Source organism: Pezoporus wallicus, unplaced genomic scaffold (genome assembly GCF_028554395.1).
Source record: "Pezoporus wallicus isolate ANWC-B61680 ecotype Strahan unplaced genomic scaffold, APGP_CSIRO_Pwel_v1 contig_8824, whole genome shotgun sequence".
NCBI classification, from domain to species: Eukaryota; Metazoa; Chordata; class Aves; order Psittaciformes; family Psittacidae; genus Pezoporus; species Pezoporus wallicus.
In genome coordinates, this window is record NW_026642442.1 from 277,530 (window position 1) to 295,378 (window position 17,849).

The 17,849-nt window shown below is 56.8% G+C and overlaps 2 protein-coding genes across 2 annotated transcripts in view; one reads left to right on the plus strand and one right to left on the minus strand.

The window, feature by feature from the left end:
• Window positions 1-4: 4 nt before the first annotated feature.
• On the minus strand, window positions 5-7,569 carry GCHFR (GTP cyclohydrolase I feedback regulator). The gene is made up of 3 exons (XM_057430580.1): window positions 7,434-7,569; window positions 5,663-5,757; window positions 5-660 (listed from the first exon to the last, which is right to left on the minus strand). Exons 1-3 carry the CDS (start codon window positions 7,566-7,568, stop codon window positions 537-539), a joined length of 354 nt encoding a protein of 117 aa, XP_057286563.1. The 5' UTR covers window position 7,569; the 3' UTR covers window positions 5-536.
• A 3,513-nt stretch (window positions 7,570-11,082) lies between these two features.
• Window positions 11,083-17,849, plus strand: part of RMDN3 (regulator of microtubule dynamics 3) — a 28,237-nt gene continuing 21,470 nt past the window's right edge. Inside the window, exons 1-3 of the mRNA XM_057430624.1 lie at window positions 11,083-11,269; window positions 13,356-13,551; window positions 14,497-14,643. Of these exons, the coding sequence (XP_057286607.1) occupies window positions 11,083-11,269; window positions 13,356-13,551; window positions 14,497-14,643 (530 nt within the window). The remainder of the gene's footprint in view (window positions 11,270-13,355; window positions 13,552-14,496; window positions 14,644-17,849) is intronic.

Sequence of the window (17,849 nt, forward strand, 5' to 3'; positions counted from 1 at the left end):
ATGGTGCTCCTGACCACAACCCCACGTGGGACGGAAACCGCCCTGCTCCCCATGAAGGGATGCTCAGGGAGCACTGTGTAGGTTCTGCTGTTCCTGCTCATGTTTTGGGGATGAGCTGGTTTGCTACCCAGGTTTGGCTGCATCTATGGCCTGGGAGAAGACATGCCCTGACCTCAGCTCAGCCCTGAGGAGCAGACAGGTCTGTATTAAGCTCCCTCCAGTGCATGCTAAAGAGGGCATGATTAAAATGTGAAAAGATGATGGTGTTAGCCAGGCTGCCATTGAGCTCAATGCAGAGATGGAGCCAGCTCTGTGGGCTGATTGCACTGGGCTGGGCTCACCTGCCCCTCGCCTTGCCTAATGGCAGGGGTGGCAAGGTCCCCTTGGGTCTTGTTTTGCCTCTCACTGCTCCTCCCCTGCGCCCGAGTGCCTGGAGTCTGGGACAGAAGGGAATGAAGGGGAATGTTTGCCGTCAGTCCTGGGCGAGATGAGCCCCAGCAGGCTGTGCTCCAGGAGCAGCGCCGGAGTCTTCCCCGCTAGTCCTTGTGGAGGCACCAGACCAGGGTCTGCCCCACGCCGGTCATGCTCACCACGCGGTAGCCGCGGCTCTCCAGCTTGTTGAGGACGACGCGCGGTGCATCGTTCACGTAGTACTCCCAGCTGCAGCAGGGGAGGGGGAGAAACCACATCAGGGGAGGCTTCCCTTGTGGCAGGGACTGCCAAACCCACGGCCAGCTGTAGGACTGAGCTGCCCATCATCTGCACGATGCAGTGTTGGGGTTAACCCGATGGGGAAGGTCAGCCCCCTGAGGCTGCCACCCAAGGGGAAAGCGTGTCCAAGGTGGAAGGGTCACGTTAAATTGAGATGTATTTTGGAGACCAAAGGCTTGCACTGCTCCGTTAAGTGGGCTGGAAGTGCACCAGAGAGGGTTCACGAGTGTTCACAGCGAGGAATTCATGGAAAAAGAGGATAAACTTGGCAAAGTGGGAAAGAAACCCCAGTGTTCTGCCTGCGACTTGGGTGGTTTTGAGAGCCTGTGCCTGAAATTTGAGGACTGGGTCGGAGCAATCCCAGGCCCAGCTACAGGTTGGGCAGAGAAGAGATTCAGAGCAGCCCAAGGAGAAGGACTTGGGGGTGTTGGTTGATGAGAAAATGAACATGAGCTGGCTTCAGCGTGCGCTCACAGCCCAGAAACCAACCGTGTCCTGGGCTGCATCCAAAGCAGCGTGACCAGCAGGTCCAAGGTGATCCTGCCCCTCTGCTCTGCTCTCGTGAGACCTCACCTGGAGCATTGTGTGCAGTTCTGGGGTCCTCAACATAAAAAGGACATGGAACTGTTGGAACAAGTCCAGAGGAGGCCACGAGGATGCTCAGGGACTGGAGCAGCTCCTGTATGAAGACAGGCTGAGAAAGTTGGGGCTGTTCAGCCTGGAGAAGAGAAGCTGCGTGGAGACCTCAGAGCAGCTTCCAGTGTCTGAAGGGGGCCTATAGGGATGCTGGGGAGGGACTCTTCATTAGGGACTGTAGTGACAGGACAAGGGGTAACGGGTTCAAACTGAAACAGGGGAAGTTTAGATTGGATCTAAGGAGGAAATTCTCTCCTGTGAGGGTGCTGAGGCACTGGAATGGGTTGCCCAGGGAAGTTGTGAATGCTCCATCCCTGGCAGTGTTCAAGGCCAGGTTGGATGAGGCCTTGGGTGCCATGGTTTAGTGTGAGGTGTCCCTGCCCATGGCAGGGGGTTGGAACTGAATGATCTTAAGGTCCTTTCCAACCCTGACTGTTCTATGACTGGGGAGGAGTGCTGCCTTCAGCCAGGCCTTTGAAAAGCAGGAATCCTCAGCCCTCCGCTGAGCTGCCAGATAGGAGGAGCTGGAGCTGCTCAGCCCCTGCAGTTCGGAGCAAGGAGGAAGCAGCGCTCAGGATCCTTGTCCAGGTTTTGCTTCTCTGGGGTTGTGCTGGCTCCAGGTGTTTGGAGCAGGAGCTGCCTTCCCCTCTGCCTGCTCCCGAGGCCGCTGCTCCACAGGTTTGAGGGCACTGGGGCTGCACCATCCAGCAAGTGGGACTGCAGGAGAGCAGAGCATGGGCACAAACCAGGCTGCGGTGGGGAAGAAGCGGCAGAGCCGAAGCAGCCAGTGTGACCTTCAGGGCTGGAGCCGGCAGCCTTCCTGCTCCTCCAACCATGGCTGGGTGCGGGATTCGAGCAGATGGGGTAAGGTTCAGGATAATGTAGCTCTTCCCTGACTCACTGTGCCAGATAAGCTGATAATGATGGGCTGCAGCAGCATTGGTGAGCTTGTTTGGGCACCTTAAAGCCCTCCACCAATTTTCATACCAATAACAACACAAAAAGACCCAAAAGCATTCCCAAAGTGGCTGCTGCTGGGATTAAAAAACATTAAGGACGGTGCCGAGTCCTTTTAAAGCATGAAATAGCACCAAGATGTGAGAGGTTTCTTTTTTAGCCTCTCGGGACAGACTGTACTTTGCTGTAATTACAGATGTGGTGAAGAGATAATGGGTATTATTACAAGTGCCTTTGAAGTCAGTGCTTTCTCCAGCAGCCTTGCCACATACCCTTCGGATTCACGTGGTAAATATGATCCCCATTATGCAGAGGCAGGCACGGGGCCGGGTTGTTTGGTACCTGTGGGAGCTACAGAAGGGGGTGACTGAGCTAAAAGCAGAAGGAAGCAGAGCTGCTCAGGGCTTTAAGCACAGCTCTGCAATGAGGGACACAAGGACTGCACGTGGTGAGCATCGTGCGTGCTGCCGTCTCCATGTGGCTGGGGATGGAGCAGCTGGGAACATCTGCAGAGCCCTTCACCCCAGCTGAATGCCAGCAGGGAAGGGAGGAGTCACCCCAGCTTGGAGAGGACTCAGCCCCTGCACATCCCTGGAATCATAGCATCAACCGGGTTGGGAACGACCTCCAAGATGTTCAAGTCCATCCATCCTTGAGCATGTTGCCCCCCTGCCCTCCAGATGTGCCAGAACTGGAGACAGGATGAGTGTGCACAGGGTGGGATTGATGGGCAGGAGCATCCTCCGTGCTACACTGAAGGTGCTTTAGACCTCAACTCCCAGATGCAGGTAATGAATAAGGAGCTGCCTTTCATCTAAGATCAAACAGCACCCGTAACGTTTCTAATCACAGCAGACTGAGTGGTAAATTCAGTCTAAGTGCAGGATGGTTGACTGAGTGTGTATGAAAGATGGAAAGGGGAGACCTGAGAGCAGCTTCGGTGCCTAAAGGGGCTGCAGGAAACCTGGAGAGGGGCTTGGGACAAGGGATGTAGGGACAGGCCAAGGGGAATGGCTTGAACCTGCCCGAGGGGAGACTGAGCTGAGCTCTTAGGCAGAAGCTCTTCCCTGGGAGGGTGCTGAGGCCTGGTACAGGGTGCCCAGAGAAGCTGTGGCTGCCCCATCCCTGGCAGTGCTCAAGGCCAGGTTGGACACAGGGGCTTGGAGCAAACTGCTCCAGTGGAAGGGGTCCCTGCCCGTGGCAGGGGTTGGAGCTGGAGGAGCTTTAAGGTCCCTTCCAACCCAAACCAGGCTGGGGTTCTGTGAGATGCTGGGGATGGTGCCTGGATCCATCCCCTTCTCTGCAGCAGCCGGGGCTCAGGTACTCGATCCCTGGCCCTGGGCAGGCTGGGGCAGAGCCCGGCTGCCCCGTGCTGAAGCCCGGCTGCCCTCAGGGTGACCAAGTGCCACTTGCTGGGGCAGAGCCGCACAACCGGATCCCGCCCATTAGAGGGAAGCTCCCCCTTGGTAGAGGCAATCACGGGCCTCGCTCCTGCACTGCGGGGCCCCAGCGGGGCCTCGCTGCTGCGGGCTTTTCCTTCCGGCTCCCTCCGAGGTCAGGTTCGGGGCTCTGGGGCTCAGGGTGCTGCAGGCGGGGCGAGCTCCGCAGCGTCCCGTAGCCGGGTGCGCTGTGAGTGCAGCGCCGCAGGCAGGGGATGGGGAATCCCGCTGGGATGTGGCCCCGGAGCAGGAGCAGGAGCTGGGACCCGCAGCAGGGAGGCGGCAGCAGCCGCATTCCAGCCGCGTTGCTTCCTCCCCCGTCCGTTGCCCAAGCACTCGATGCGAGACGCGCAGTGGGGATGCTGCAGTTACCCTGGACAGCACAGCCGGGGCGGGAGCGAGCTCGGGATGCTCCGGGGCGGGAGGGAGCTCGGGAAGGAGCAGAGTGCACCGGGGGAAGCTCGGGTCCTGTCTCCCAGACAAGCAAATCGCGGCGTTCAGCTGGAAGCGTTTCATCCGTCTTGGCCTTTCTTTTCCATCCCAGCCCCAGGCTTCCTGCCCTCTCCCAGGAGCCAGCACCACTTCTTCCCTCTTGGAGCCTCTTTTCCTGCCCCAGGTCTCCCTTCTCCCATTGGCAGCCTCCCAGCCCTGGGCAGGCAGCAGCACGAAGCTGCCACCGCTCCCGATCTCCGGCCACACGCAGGGTTGGGAATAGGAGCGTGGGGATGGCTCAGGCCAGGAACCCATCCCGAGCCCTTCCATGGGGAGTGGATGAGCCCGGGGCTGCCTTTGGAAGGGGTCTCTCTAACCGAGGCCTTTGGCTGTTATTTATTATCTCCTCTTCCTCTGACCCCCCCCCCAACACTGCTTTCAGTGTTGCAGGACCCAAGGATCCCACCTCGGCTGGGCTTTCCCAGCTCCAGGAACACCGAGAGCGAGAGCCTTGTTCCTTGGGAGCAGAGCCCAGCCCCTCCTGGCTCCATCCTCCTCTCAGGCACTTGTAGGCAGCCATCAGGTCCCCCCTGAGCCTTCTCTTCTCCACACTGAACCCCCCAGCTCCCTCAGCCCTTCCCCATCACACTTGGGCTCCAGGCCCTGCGCCAGCGCCGTTGGGACCACACAGGCCAAAGGGTCGGAGCTGATGGGGGGATCTGATGGGGACTGGCTCAGATGCTTTGTAATGGGGAGAAACCCAAAACGGCCCTGGGGAGCGGGATGGGATGGGGTAGGATGGGATGCAGGGAAGGGTGGCAGGTGGCTGGCAGCAAAACAGCCACGGCCAGAGCAAGGCTGGGGTGGGCACTGCTGGCCTCTGAGCGCCTCGGGCTGGGAATGAGCCTGTGGATGTCTGTGTTTCAGGGACCAGATGAAGTTACCCAGGAAGATTCAGGTGCTCCCTGCAGCTGCTTGACTGCATCCCAGGGTGTGAGGGGGAGGGAGGCAGGGAGGCCCTGAAACGGGGTCAGAGCAAGGGAAAAGAGAGAATAAATGAAATATCAGGGTTTCCTTGGGCGAGCGTTAACAGGCAGGAGCAGGGACACGTCTGGGCCCCATCAGCATCGAATCAGTTTGGGATTCAGTGTGCCCCATCAGCATCGAATCCCCATCAGCATCGAATCAGTTTGGGATTCAGTGTGCCCCATCAGCATCGAATCAGTTTGGGATTCAGTGTGCCCCATCAGCATCGAATCAGTTTGGGATTCAGTGTGCCCCATCAGCATCGAATCAGTTTGGGATTCAGTGTGCCCCATCAGCATCGAATCAGTTTGGGATTCAGTGTGCCCCATCAGCATCGAATTAGTTTGGGATTCAGTGTGCCCCATCAGCATCGAATCAGTTTGGGATTCAGTGTGCCATGGGGGGTGTTCTCAGGGGCAATAAGGAGCAGGGAGTGTGGAACGTGGCAGAGGGGGACTTACAAGTGGTTCCCCAGCATGTTCCTCTTCGTGGCCCCCAGGAAGCTCATCAGGTCGGGATCCGAATGCTCATCGCCCACCATGGTGGGGCCCACCTCCTGCAGGAAAGCAGCAGAGCTGGTGAGCGATGTGCGGGTCAGGGAGCTCCCCACTGCTCCCCAGGACAGTGCCGGGAGGAGCTTTACTGGGACGGGGATTGCTGGGGCCACCTTCCTGCCCCAGGAGAGGGCCTGGGGTGGCTTTGACCCCAGAGGGAACCCACTGGGGACAGTCCATGGGACAGCAACAAGGGACAAAATCAGCAAATCCGCTGCTGTGACAGCCCCGGTTAGGGATTGCCACAGAACCCAGCCTGCTTTGGGTTGGGAGGGACCTCAAAGCTCCTCCAGCTCCAACCCCAACCCCTTCCACCGGAGCAGCTTGCTCCAAGCCCCTGTGTCCAACCTGGCCTTGAGCACTGCCAGGGATGGGGCAGCCACAGCTTCTCTGGGCACCCTGTGCCAGCGCCTCAGCACCCTCCCAGGGAAGAGCTTCTGCCTAAGAGCTCAGCTCAGCCTCCCCTCGGGCAGGTTCAAGCCATTCCCCTTGGCCTGTCCCTACATCCCTTGTCCCAAGCCCCTCTCCAGCTTTCCTGCAGCCCCTTCAGGCACTGGAGCTGCTCTCAGGTCTCCCCTTCAGGAGCCTTCTCTTGTCCAGGCTGCCCCAGCCCAGCTCTCTCAGCCTGGCTCCAGAGCAGAGCTGCTCCAGCCCTCGCAGCACCCCTGTGGCTCTCTGGAGCTGCACAAGCCCAGGTGCGTTCCACTGCTGGGAGCACTGGAAAAGGCCCTGGAGCAGAGGAAGAGGCTGCGAACCCCCGGCAGAGGTGCCATGTGGTGCTGCCGGGGCAAGGCAGCCCAGCCCAGCCCCTGCCAAGCCCTTTGTGCTTTTTGAAGCCATGGCTCCAATCCAAGGCTCTGCTGGGGATATTTGCTGTGCCCGGCTGAAGCGCAGCTTCCAAAGCCTCCAGTGGGGATCATGCTGAGCTCTGCTGGCCCAGCTACCCTCCTGCACACTCTTCCCTAAGGTTCGATGGCCCCCAACCAAGCGGAGCTTCCTCTGTCTCTGTAGTCACTTCATGGACGTGTATGATGCCAAACACTGCTGCCAATGGATGCTTCAGTGCTGCAGCATCCCCCTCGCACCCAAGTCCCTGCTCTTTGAGCTGTGTAACAGAACATCTTCCCTCTCTCCCCACCCCGTCCCTCACCCAGCTCCCACTCTCCAGTCCGTTTGCTTTGCCCACCGTTACCCCCTTCCTCCCACAAAACCACATCACCCGCGTTCAGCTTTCAGCCCCTTCGCGTTGGGCTCTCGGGACCCCCCCGGGCAAGGGGCGGCTGTCGGCTCCCGCAGCCCTGCAGGACATCCCGGCGGCACCCACCACCCAGGAGCGGTTCCTTTATACGGATCACAGAGGCTGAAGGGCTGCGCCCTCAGCGCAGCGCTCGGACCGGAGCTCCGCGGCCGCTCCCGGGCCCCTGCACCGAGTTCCCGAGGGGCGATCTCGCTGCGCAGCACGGACGGGGCTTCCGCGGCGGCGGGCACCGGGCGCTCCGCATCGCCCCGCACCCTTCACGGGCACGGGGGGGGGGGGGGGGGGGGGGGCGGTTGGGGCACCCTGGTCCTGCGGGCACCGGGGTCGGGGCATCACCCCCCGGCACCCCGGGGCTGCGGTCCCCGCCGCTCTCGGGGGGCTCAGCGCGGCCGCCCCGTCCCGTGCGGGGCCCGCACTCACCAAGCGGATCTGCGTGCTGATGAGGACGTACGGCATCCTGCCGCTGCTCCCGCTGCTCCCGCCGCCGCCCCGGGGGGGGCCGTGCCCGGGGCCGCCCCCAGCGTCCCGCCCCGCAGAGCCACCGCCCCCGGGCATGGTTAAAGCGGGGCCCGGGCGTGGCGGAGCCTCCCCCCGAGGGCTCAAGGGGCTTGGGGACCCCTTTATGGTACCGTCGGGGGTGGGAGGGGAGAGCGGCCGGGAGGTGATGGGCAGGGGGTGATGGACACGGGGACGGGACCAGAGGTGATGGGCAGGGGGTGATGGACACGGGGACGGGACCAGAGGTGATGGGCAGGGAAACAGGGCAGGAGATGATGGACAGGAAGGTGATGGGTCACAAGATAACGGACTGGAAGACAACTGACAGGGAGGTGGAGGACAGGAGATGATGGACAAGATGATGGGCAGGAGAGGGTGGACAGGGAGACAAAGGACCAGACGGCAGCGAACAGGGAAATAATGGACAATGGACACGGAGGACTGGGAAATGAATGACAGGGAGATAAAGGACTGGGAAATGATGGAGAGGGACATGAGGGCTGGGAGATGATGGACCAGGGGCCAGGCAGGAGCCCTGCACCCTGCAGAACACCCCAGATCCCACCCCAGGGTCCTTTCCAAACACCCCCCTGAAGCAGAGGCTTGGCATAACCAGCATACTGGGGAGAAAGTCCCTTTCTCCAGGGGCTGTTGAGCTTTAATCTGGGAACACTGGGTGCTAAATCCCTTCAAAATTGGAGTTGAAGCTCAGCTGAGGCGGGGGGCAGGGAGAGGTGCTTCCTCTGTAGGTGCTGAGGCAGTAATTCACCCCTCAGCACCCACCTTTGCAGCTTGAGAAGTGTCTATAAATCAAAGCTTATTGCCATCAATAGCAGATAATGGTCCTGGGGCCTCCAGACGCGAGCAGGAGCCTCGCCAGGCAGCTCCCCAGAAGCTATGAGCAAGCCGGAATCAGGGGCTAATTCTGCTGTTAATGGTGGGAAGTAAATGACCGCAGGAGAAAGCAGGAGAAGGATGTTCCCGGGTGGAACAGGCTCTTCCCATGGGACCGGGGCCAGGCTCTCTGTGCTCCCCAGCTACTGATTAACTCCAGCAGGGAGCAAACAGACATGTTGGCTCCTGGGCTAAAGGGGACGCTCAAAGCCAAACCTCACTCCCCACTGCTATTAATGTTGGTATGAGCTTGTTTGTTGGGTTTGGTGTGATCAGGGGAACAACCAGCCCAGGCTGATGGCATCACCTTCCTCAAACGCGCCCCGGATATCCCATGTATTCATCATGAGCTGGGAGGGATGCCTAGTGCCGTGGGTTAAACATCAGCTCATTTGGATCATTGCCATCCTAAGGAGGGTTTTCCCCAATCCCTGCTGCCAGAACAGCCCAAATATTTACTCGTAGCTCTTGTTTTCCAGTGTAAACCCACGTTTGGCTTCTGGTGCAACCACTGAACACGATGCTGACTGACCCATGCACAGGAAACGCTGCCTCCTGCGCGGTTCACCTGGGTTCTGATGGATTCCAACGTGATCCCAACATCCACAACCCCTTTGGATCCCCCCGGGCAGCCTCACTGCGAATCCCAGTGCTGCAGAAGAGCACACGGGTACAGTATCCAGAGCCTTCGCTCTGTCCATAAATGACACTCACTAACGGGCAGCGTGCCCAGCTCCTGCTCCAGAGCGGAGGTGGAAGCAGGAGCTGCCACAGAACTTCAGTATTGAATTTCCCGGTGAGATTCCGGGATCCGGGAGGCAGCCGGAGCCCTGCGGCGGCGTGCGAAGGAGCTGCAAAGCACAGAGCAGAGCACCCCAGTGGTACCATCCATCATCCCAAAGCGAGTTACTGCCCTTCAGCGCTGGCTCCGACCAGGCTACAGCCCGAAACAGGGACCAGGAGAGCTGCTGCTTGGGATCACTGCCAGTAACTGGCGTAGAAGAAAGCAAAAGGTCATTTGGCTCTGCAGAAATCATCACCCTCATCCCAGCCTTATGAGAGGCAAGTGGGGTTTGAAGAGCTTCCTTCTGCCTCTGACACGTTTTGGGGCAACACATCATCAGATATCATGGGAACATCACACCCAGTGGGGGTTTCTGCCCCTTCTACCCCCGGCACGTGGCTCTTTTCTGCTGGTATAAACGGGTTAAAGGGAAAAACTCCTGCTTTTCCCAGGGATTATTCCTTGCTAAAGCCCATTGTGATGAGTTTCATTAGCGCGTGGCAGGGAGCAGCGGCCCCGCTGCGGCGCTGGCGGTCAGATACCATCTTTAATATCCGCAGGAGCAGGATGCTGCCGGGCTGCGCAGCCCAGCCATGGGCACAGGTACAGCCTGTGGCTCCTCCGCACCCCATCGGGGTCTGCCACTGCCGCTGCGCCCCTGCGCCTGCCACTTGTCACTTGGCAGGGATGGGTGCAGGTCACGGAGCGAAGGCAGGTGAGGAGCCAGCAGCACTTGGGGTGTTTCTCCCGGTACCACCAGAACTAAAGCCCAGCGCCCCGTGGTTGCAGCGCCAGGTGTGGTGGCGTGCTGCGGCTGTAGCGGTTCGGGGGGGACCGGTGCTGCTGGGGTGGTCGTTGAGGCTGTGGTGCGGTGCTGGCGGTTGGGTCGCTGTGGTGGGTGTGTGGGCAGGGGAGCAGACGCAAGTGGAGGTGGAGGTTCAAGGGGGGGTGTAAGTGCAGGTGCAGGTGCAGCTGTAGGTGTACAGAGAAGCACAGACAGGTGTAGAAGTAGGTACAGGTGCAGGTGTAGGTGCACATGCAGCTGCAGGTAGAGGTGCACGTGCAGCTGTAGGTAGAGGTGCACATGCAGCTGTAGGTAGAGGTGCACATGTAGCTACAGGTGCAGATGCAGTACAGATTCAGCTGTGAGTGCAGGTGTAGGTATTGCTGTAGGGACAAGTGAAGGTGGAGCTGTAAGTGCATATACAGGTACAGTTGCAGGAGCAGGTGGTGCTGTACCTCTAGGTTCAGGCCCGCTGTAGGGTACGTACAGGTACTGTTGTAGATGCTGATGTACCGGAACTGTTGGAGCTGTAGCTCTACTGGTACTGTTGTAGTTGCAGATGTACCGGTACTGTAGCAGCTGTAGCTGTACCGGTGCTGCTGCAGCTGTACCCGCAGCTGTATTTGCAGCTGTACCCGCAGGTGTACTTGCAGGTGTATTTGCAGCTGTACCCACAGCTGTACCTGCATGTGTACCCGCAGGTGTAGGTGCAGGTGTACCTGCATGTGTACCCGCAGGTGTAGGTGCAGGTGTACTTGCAGCTGTACCTGCATGTGTACCCGCAGGTGTAGGTGCAGGTGTACTTGCAGCTGTACCTGCATGTGTACCCGCAGGTGTAGGTGCAGGTGTACTTGCAGCTGTACCTGCATGTGTACCCGCAGGTGTACTTGCAGCTGTATTTGCAGCTGTATTTGCATGCGCACCCGCACGTGCAGGTACCGCTGCTGCTGCTCTTGCTGCACGTAAAGCGCAGCTGCCCCCCGGGCGTCCACGTGACGCCGCCCAGGCCCCGCCCCGGCGCTGGCTGATGACGCCGCTGCATGCCATAGGCCGCTCCGTGGTGACGCTGCCGCAGCGCGCCGGCACGGGCCGGGCAGGGCAGGGCGGCCATGGCGCAGGCGGGACCCGGCCCCGGTCCCGGTCCCGGTCCCGGCCGCGTGGCGCTGGCGCTGGCGCTGGGAGCGGCGGGGGCCGGGCTGGGCCTGCTCTGGGTGCTGCGGCCCTGGCGGCGGAGGGGCTGGCCCGGGGGCAGCGACCGCGAGGAGCCGGCGGGGGAGACCGGGCGGCGGAGCCACGGTACCGGGGGGGCTGCGGTTACCGCTGCGCCCGGGGCCCGGCTCCGTGCGGGGCCTGCGCCGGTGAGCGCGGCTCCTGCCGCTGCCGTGCCCTGGGAGAGGCGGGGAGAGGGCTCAGGGGGGACCTGATGGTTGCCTACAAGTGCCCGAGAGGAGGATGGAGCCAGGAGGGGCTGGGCTCTGCTCCCAAGGAACAAGGGATGGGACAAGAGGAAACGGCCTCAAGCTGCACCAGGGCAGGTTTAGATGGAGCTGAGGAACAATTCCTGCCCCAGAGGGTGCTCAGGCATTGGAACAGGCTGCCCAGGGCAGGGCTGCAGGCACCGGCCCTGCAAGTGTTCACACACCGAGGAGACGAGGCCTCAGTGCCATGGGTTGGGGGTGGCCTTGGCAGGGCTGGGGTAAGGGTTGGACTGGATAAGCTTGAAGGGCTTTTCCAGCCTGGTTGGTTCTAGGATTCACAAGAGCTGCTCTCAGGCTTTAACTGCCCTCACCCACTGCCAGGTTTAGAACTGCAAAAAGCTGATCCCGGAACCGCCCTGGATTTATTTACCTGCAGGAGCAGGACTTGGGGCTGGCTCTGTTCAGGCTCTGAACTGGGGCTCGTGGCACCAGCAGTGGGCAGGGACAGAGAAGCTGTGGCTGCCCCATCCCTGGCAGTGCTCAAGGCCAGGTTGGACACAGGGGCTTGGAGCAAGCTGCTCCAGTGGAAGGGGTTGGGGTTGGAACTGGAGGAGCTTTAGGGTCCCTTCCAACCCAAACCATTCCATGAGGGGCAAGCATCAGGTGCTCCCCTTTAACAATGTGTTTAGTGCAGTGGGGTGCACTTAAAAATGAGTTTACTTTTAGGAAGAACTTCTACTTGAAAACCCTTCCTGGGGTGTCTGAAGGTTTGTCTTTGCTGCTGCATTAGGGCAGGAGTTGTTCGTGCCCAGTGTTTTAACCTGTGATCTCACACAGCCACCTTTTCAATACTCATCCTTTAATGTTTTCCTGCTGCAGCACGTGTAGGGTGAACCACACAGGAGAGCAGATAGACTCGGACAGCTTCGATAGGCTGGTACCTGTGGCTGCAGTGAACATCTGGCCCTGGTTGTTGACCACACATCTTAGAAGGAATCAGTTTGTGCAGTTGGGCTTCACGTGAACCAGCAGCTCCCAAGCAGAACCAGGAGGATGAGAGCATTACTTGGGCTCTGCCGAGGGGAGAACAGGAGCAGAGACAGCTCCTGCCCATGCAGGGTTCCATGGGGGTTGCAACTGGAGGATCTTAAGGTCCTTTCCAACCCTGACTATTCTAGGATTCTATATTTACCTATGATATTTATGAGCTTTCAAGAAGGCCTATTTTAAGTCCCCATATGTGAATCCATTGTCCCAGGCTGGTTGCTCACACTGTGCAGGCAGGTTTAAGGATCAGGCAGGCTGGTGAGGTTTCCAGGCACTCAAAAGCAGGCAGCGCTGTATTTTAATGGCTAAACTCCCCTGAAGTGTGATGTCTCCTCATTGGGCTCCTACGGGGCTTTTCCTTGAATAAGAATAGAGTTGTTTGGTTTAAGAGTAAGGGGGTTTTGGCTTCCATCTCCTTATCCATTGTCCCAGTTATGTGGCAGGCTGGTTGCTTCCTGACTTGTGGGCTCCTGAGTTCACTGTGGTTCAGGAGGAAAGCACAGAGTGCTGTTTCAGTGTGATGTTAGGACAGCGGTGTGGAGAACAGGAATTAGGGGAGGGATTTGCAGTAAGGACTTCAAATAAAGCAGCCCCAAAGTAGCGTCTCTGTCTGCAGACTGTGTGATGGTCACTGCATTGTGGTGGTCTTGAAGTTTTACAAGGGGTTTTGGGGGAAGTGTAGCTCCAAGAGCTTTGTTCACCCCTAGCTGCTATTGCAGAGCTCTTCAGTGTGGATAGAGGCTGGTGTCGGGGAAGGGAGCTGCAAAACAGTAGAAGAACCCCAAAGGTCGGGTCAGGGAGCAGTGCTTGGAATTGGGCCTCATCCCCCACCTCCTGAGGACAAAATGTGCTGACATTTCCCATGTGAAATCCCTTCCCTTTCCCCTCTGCTGAGCTTCCCCCCCGTTTCCTTTCAGTCACGGCCAGGGCGCTGGCTCCTGTGGAGGCAGGCGATGGTGCTGTGTACAGACCTCTCCCAGCCCACGAGGAGCTGCTGGACGTGCTGGAGCAGCTTGACTTCGTGGTGAGGAACCTGTCAGAGCTGAGGAAGGAGGTGGAGGAGCTCCGGACCAGCCTGCAGAGCCTAGCTGCAGAAATCGTCTGTGAGGTCAGGTATGGACCCTGCCCCTTGCTGACTTCCTCTGCTCATGCACAGGTTTGCTCCATAGCATGGCAGAACAGCCAGGAGCATCTTAACCCTAAAAGCCAAAAGAGGAGGAAGTGTCTTTCTGGTTTCCACTGGGATTATTATGTCTTGACATCCTGTGAGATTAATGGAAAAAAACCTGTGTATTCAGTCATGGTTGGCTTTTTTCTTACAGAATATCAAGTAGTGACACTGGCTTCTTGTTCTGAACTGGGAAGGTTTCTTGTTGTGTGAATGTTTGCTTCTTGCTATTGCTGTCTTCTCCCTGCTGCTGACTGTAGGAACTTTTGATCCAGAATAAAAGGTGCTGTGCTGCAGGGTGTTTGAGGATTCCTTCACCTGTTCCCTGGTGAAATCAGGGCAGTGGGTGTGATACAGAATCACAGAGTGGTTCCAGCCCCTGCCATGGGCAGGGACCCCTTCCACTGGAGCAGCTTGCTCCAAGCCCCTGTGTCCAACCTGGCCTTGAGCACTGCCAGGGATGGGGCAGCCACAGCTTCTCTGGGCACCCTGTGCCAGCACCTCAGCACCCTCCCAGGGAAGAGCTTCTGCCTAAGAGCTCATCTCAGTCTCCCCTCGGGCAGGTTCAAGCCATTCCCCTTGGCCTGTCCCTACAGGCCCTTGTCCAAAGCCCCTCTCCAGGTTTCCTGCAGCCCCTTTAGGTATCACTGTATGTGGATGGCACGTATGGGTTGTATCTGGACCAAGGCTGTGCTCAGTGTGTGCTCGCTGTAGGATGTGACTCTTGCTGTGTGGTTGCAGGATGTTTGTGCAAGCAGGAGTAAGTCACCTCGTGAATGTGTTGCCTGTAAAGTGAAGTGGGTGGAATCTGCTCCAGAGGAGAAGGAAGTGAACCATCACTCATGTCCCTGCCTAATGATCGTTTGCTTCTCTTTCTGCCTTCCTCTTAGGTCCCACCTGGAAGAAACCCAGAAGGTTTCTCGCCGGAGGCGCTTTCCCTTTCCCAGAGAAAGAAGTGATTCCACGTGCTCCAGTTCCATTTACTTCACAGCCAGCTCGGGAGCAGCCAACACGGACGATGGGGAAAGTGAAGGAGGGTGAGCACAGCAGCAGGGCAGGAGCAGCTCTCACAGACTGGGGTGCCCAGTTACATCTGTGCCGTTTCTAACATGGAGGAAGGGATCTTTTTCCTCACTAAACATCTGTCATCCTGGTTTTATTTGCTTTTATTGCAGTAACTGCTGCTGCCAGGGCCAGATTGAGAGAAGTGCAGCAGTCCTGACTGAGAGAAGCAGGGGAAGGAAAAAGCCCAATCAAATATAGGTTTTGAGGCTTTTTCTTCAGCAATAATTGGATGAGGGAAGCTTTTAGAAAGAAGGGAAGTAGAAATCCAGCCTGGGGCTTGAGTGAGAGTTTAGAAATAGCATTTCCAGGCAAGAATATATTTTGGAGTGTCTGGAATACTCTATTCCAGTTCACTAAAATCTTCAGCCTGGAGAAGAGAAGGCTCCTGAAGGGGAGACCTTAGAGCATCTCCAGTGCCTAAAGGGGCTGCAGGAAACCTGGAGAGGGGCTTTGGCCAAGGGCCTGTAGGGACAGGCCAAGGGGAATGGCTTTAACCTGCCAGAGGGGACACTGAGATGAGCTCTTAGGCAGAAGCTCTTCCCTGGGAGGGTGCTGAGGCGCTGGCACAGGGTGCCCAGAGAAGCTGTGGCTGCCCCATCCCTGGCAGTGTTCAAGGCCAGGTTGGACACAGGGGCTTGGAGCAAGCTGCTCCAGTGGAAGGGGTCCCTGCCTGTGGCAGGGGTTGGAGCTGGAGGAGCTTTAAGGTCCTTTCCAACCCAAACCACTCTGTGGTTCTATGTGAATGTCTTTAGCTAGGGGACTTACGGATCCTTCTCGGTGTGTCACACTTACTTCACTGTTGTGTTGCTGAAGTTCTTGTCATTTAATAAGAGGTGAAGAGTACTGTGTAGTTCAAGAACATTGGTAAAAATCACAGTATAGGTGTAATTGGTGTCATAGTAGATAGATATTGAGGTCTGTTGCCTAAACAGATGTGAATGCTGCCTTTCTGCTGAAGCACTGCTGTGTATTCATCAGATGGATTCTAGAGCTCCTGAGGTGTGTGAGTATGCTCCAAAACATGCAGCACTGGACTTGTTCATGGCCATGTCCATTTTCCCAGGGGAGTTGAAGTGGATGTGATGTAAAGAGAGAAGGTAATTACAGCACAGGGCAAGGCAGGCAGGATTTGGGCCTGATGTGCTGTCCGTTAGCAGCTGAGTGACCAGTGAGCTGGTGCAGGCTGGCACTTGGCAGCAGGGCTTTTTCAGTGGGGACAAAGCAGCCCTTGCTGCAGCAGCCTCTGGAGCAGAGCGCGCTCACTGCAGGAGAGCAGGCGTTGTGACTGCCAGGACCCACGTCACTTTGGTGTTTTATCTCTAGTAACTGGAAGTGGTGAAGCAGGAAAGAGCTGCTGTGAGCTCATTCAGCTCTAGAAGGGCTTCATTCAGCTGGAGTGGGTGTTGTACGAAAGCAGATTTAGGGAACAAGTGATTCATGGTGGTGTAATAGGTAACGGGGCTGCACAACGTCTTACAGTGATGGAGCTGGAGCTGAAGACAGGACTTTGCTGTGTAGCTGATAACAGATACATTGAGTCATCAGGGTGCCAGTGGACTTTGTAAAGGTTGTTTGAAAGGATGGGCTTTGCCAGCAGGTACCAGCCCGTGGTGTTGTCTGGTCATGAGAAAGTTTTAAATCACGATAGGGGCCAACAGCAAGTCAGAGGTGCAGAGTTCAGTGACCAAGGTGGAGAATTAGTGGATAAGCAGCTGTCCTATGATTATAAACCCCCAAATTGAATAGTATATAATTTCGTGCTCTGGCATCTGTCCTATACCAGTAGGTATAATAGTCTCCTCAGGACCAACTGCCTTTGTTATGCAATGCTGTCTTTTAGAGATGTAAATACTGACATTTTCTAGTGGAAAATCAAGGTGGGAAATGTGAATTTTGGAATTAGCATCCTCTGGGAGGAAGAATGAGCCTGTTCCCAAGAGCTGAATTCCAGCTGTGTATTCATTTCTGGCAATCCTATTCCTTCAGTGCAGTACAGAAAGAGGAGCTCGGGTTTCAGCTTTACTTCATAAACCACACAGGCACAAGCATCTTCTCTGTTTCATATACAAGTCACAGGAGTCATCTTGAGCTTTCAGGAGCCCAGAGGTCTTGGATGCTTAATTCCCTGCCTTGCTCTAGCACCACGTTGGCCTTTTGAGCCTCTTTGTGTCCTCTTCCCATGGGCATTTTGTTCCAGGTCGTAGGCTTAGCTTTCATGAGGATGAGTGCTCACCAGAGGCCTCCACTTACTAAAGCATTGAGAGCTTTCCATCATCATAAATGCAGGATGACAGGCTGCTAGCATCTAAATCCCTCGATCTTTCTGAAAACTCTGTGTTTATGAGGTTACATACAGCATTACTTTTCCTTTTAAACTGGCAGCATCTTGTCTGAGCTGTCCCGGAGGAAACACACTTTGGTGGTGGAGGAAAAAGCTATAGGAGCCACATGTTGAGCCTGGTTTCAAGACCTTGTTGTGTGTCAGGAGCCTTCGATGTGCAAAGTGTTTTCTAGCTGAAGCACTGGAATCTTTGCAGCTGCCAGTCAGATGGAGTTATACGGTGTCGCAACTGTGCTGCACGGTGGGTTAGGATGGGACATAAGAGTCTGAGGAGTTTAAGTATCAAAATGAGGTGGTCCAGAGAACTAGTAATACCATAAGAAAATACCAAGAAGTGAGGTTTTAAATCTGAAATGGAGCCATGCCAGTGTCACCTACCACCATGCAGCTGCATTGTCCATGGATTTAGTGCTGCCTACATAATCTGCAGCATGGCCCTTGATTTCCTGGCTTCACAGGGGTAAGCCTGACTTTTCCTTTATTTCTTCTCTTGAAATGTTTCAGTACAAAATGTGTGGCTTTAAGTTTATGGATGAGGGTTGGGGACTGTGGGCAGTGAGGGTGTTCATTTACCCTCTGCCAGAGAGGGAGATGCTTGAGCATTATTGATGGTTCTCAGAAAGCTGAAGCTTTGATAGCCAGATGTGTCTTGTTATCTGTGTGTGGCCAAACTACTGTGGCTGCTGTCTTCAGATAGGCCACTTGGGTCACATATCTTTGTCTCCAGGCAAAGGCAGCTTCATGCCCAGAGCATTAGGCTCTCCCTTCGAGGAGAAATTCAGCTTGGACAAAAGGGAGAGCAGCTTTTGGTCCTTTATTTATATGCACAATATATAT

Bases quoted from the DNA above. Each gene is read 5' to 3' on its own strand.
- GCHFR (XM_057430580.1), bottom strand. From the start codon at position 7,568: ATGCCCGGGGGCGGTGGCTCTGCGGGGCGGGACGCTGGGGGCGGCCCC. The intron at 5,758-7,433 runs GTGAGTGCGGGC...GCTTTCCTGCAG, and splicing joins TCAGCACGCAGATCCGCTTG to GAGGTGGGCCCCACCATGGT. The intron at 661-5,662 runs GTAAGTCCCCCT...CCCCTGCTGCAG, and splicing joins AACATGCTGGGGAACCACTT to CTGGGAGTACTACGTGAACG.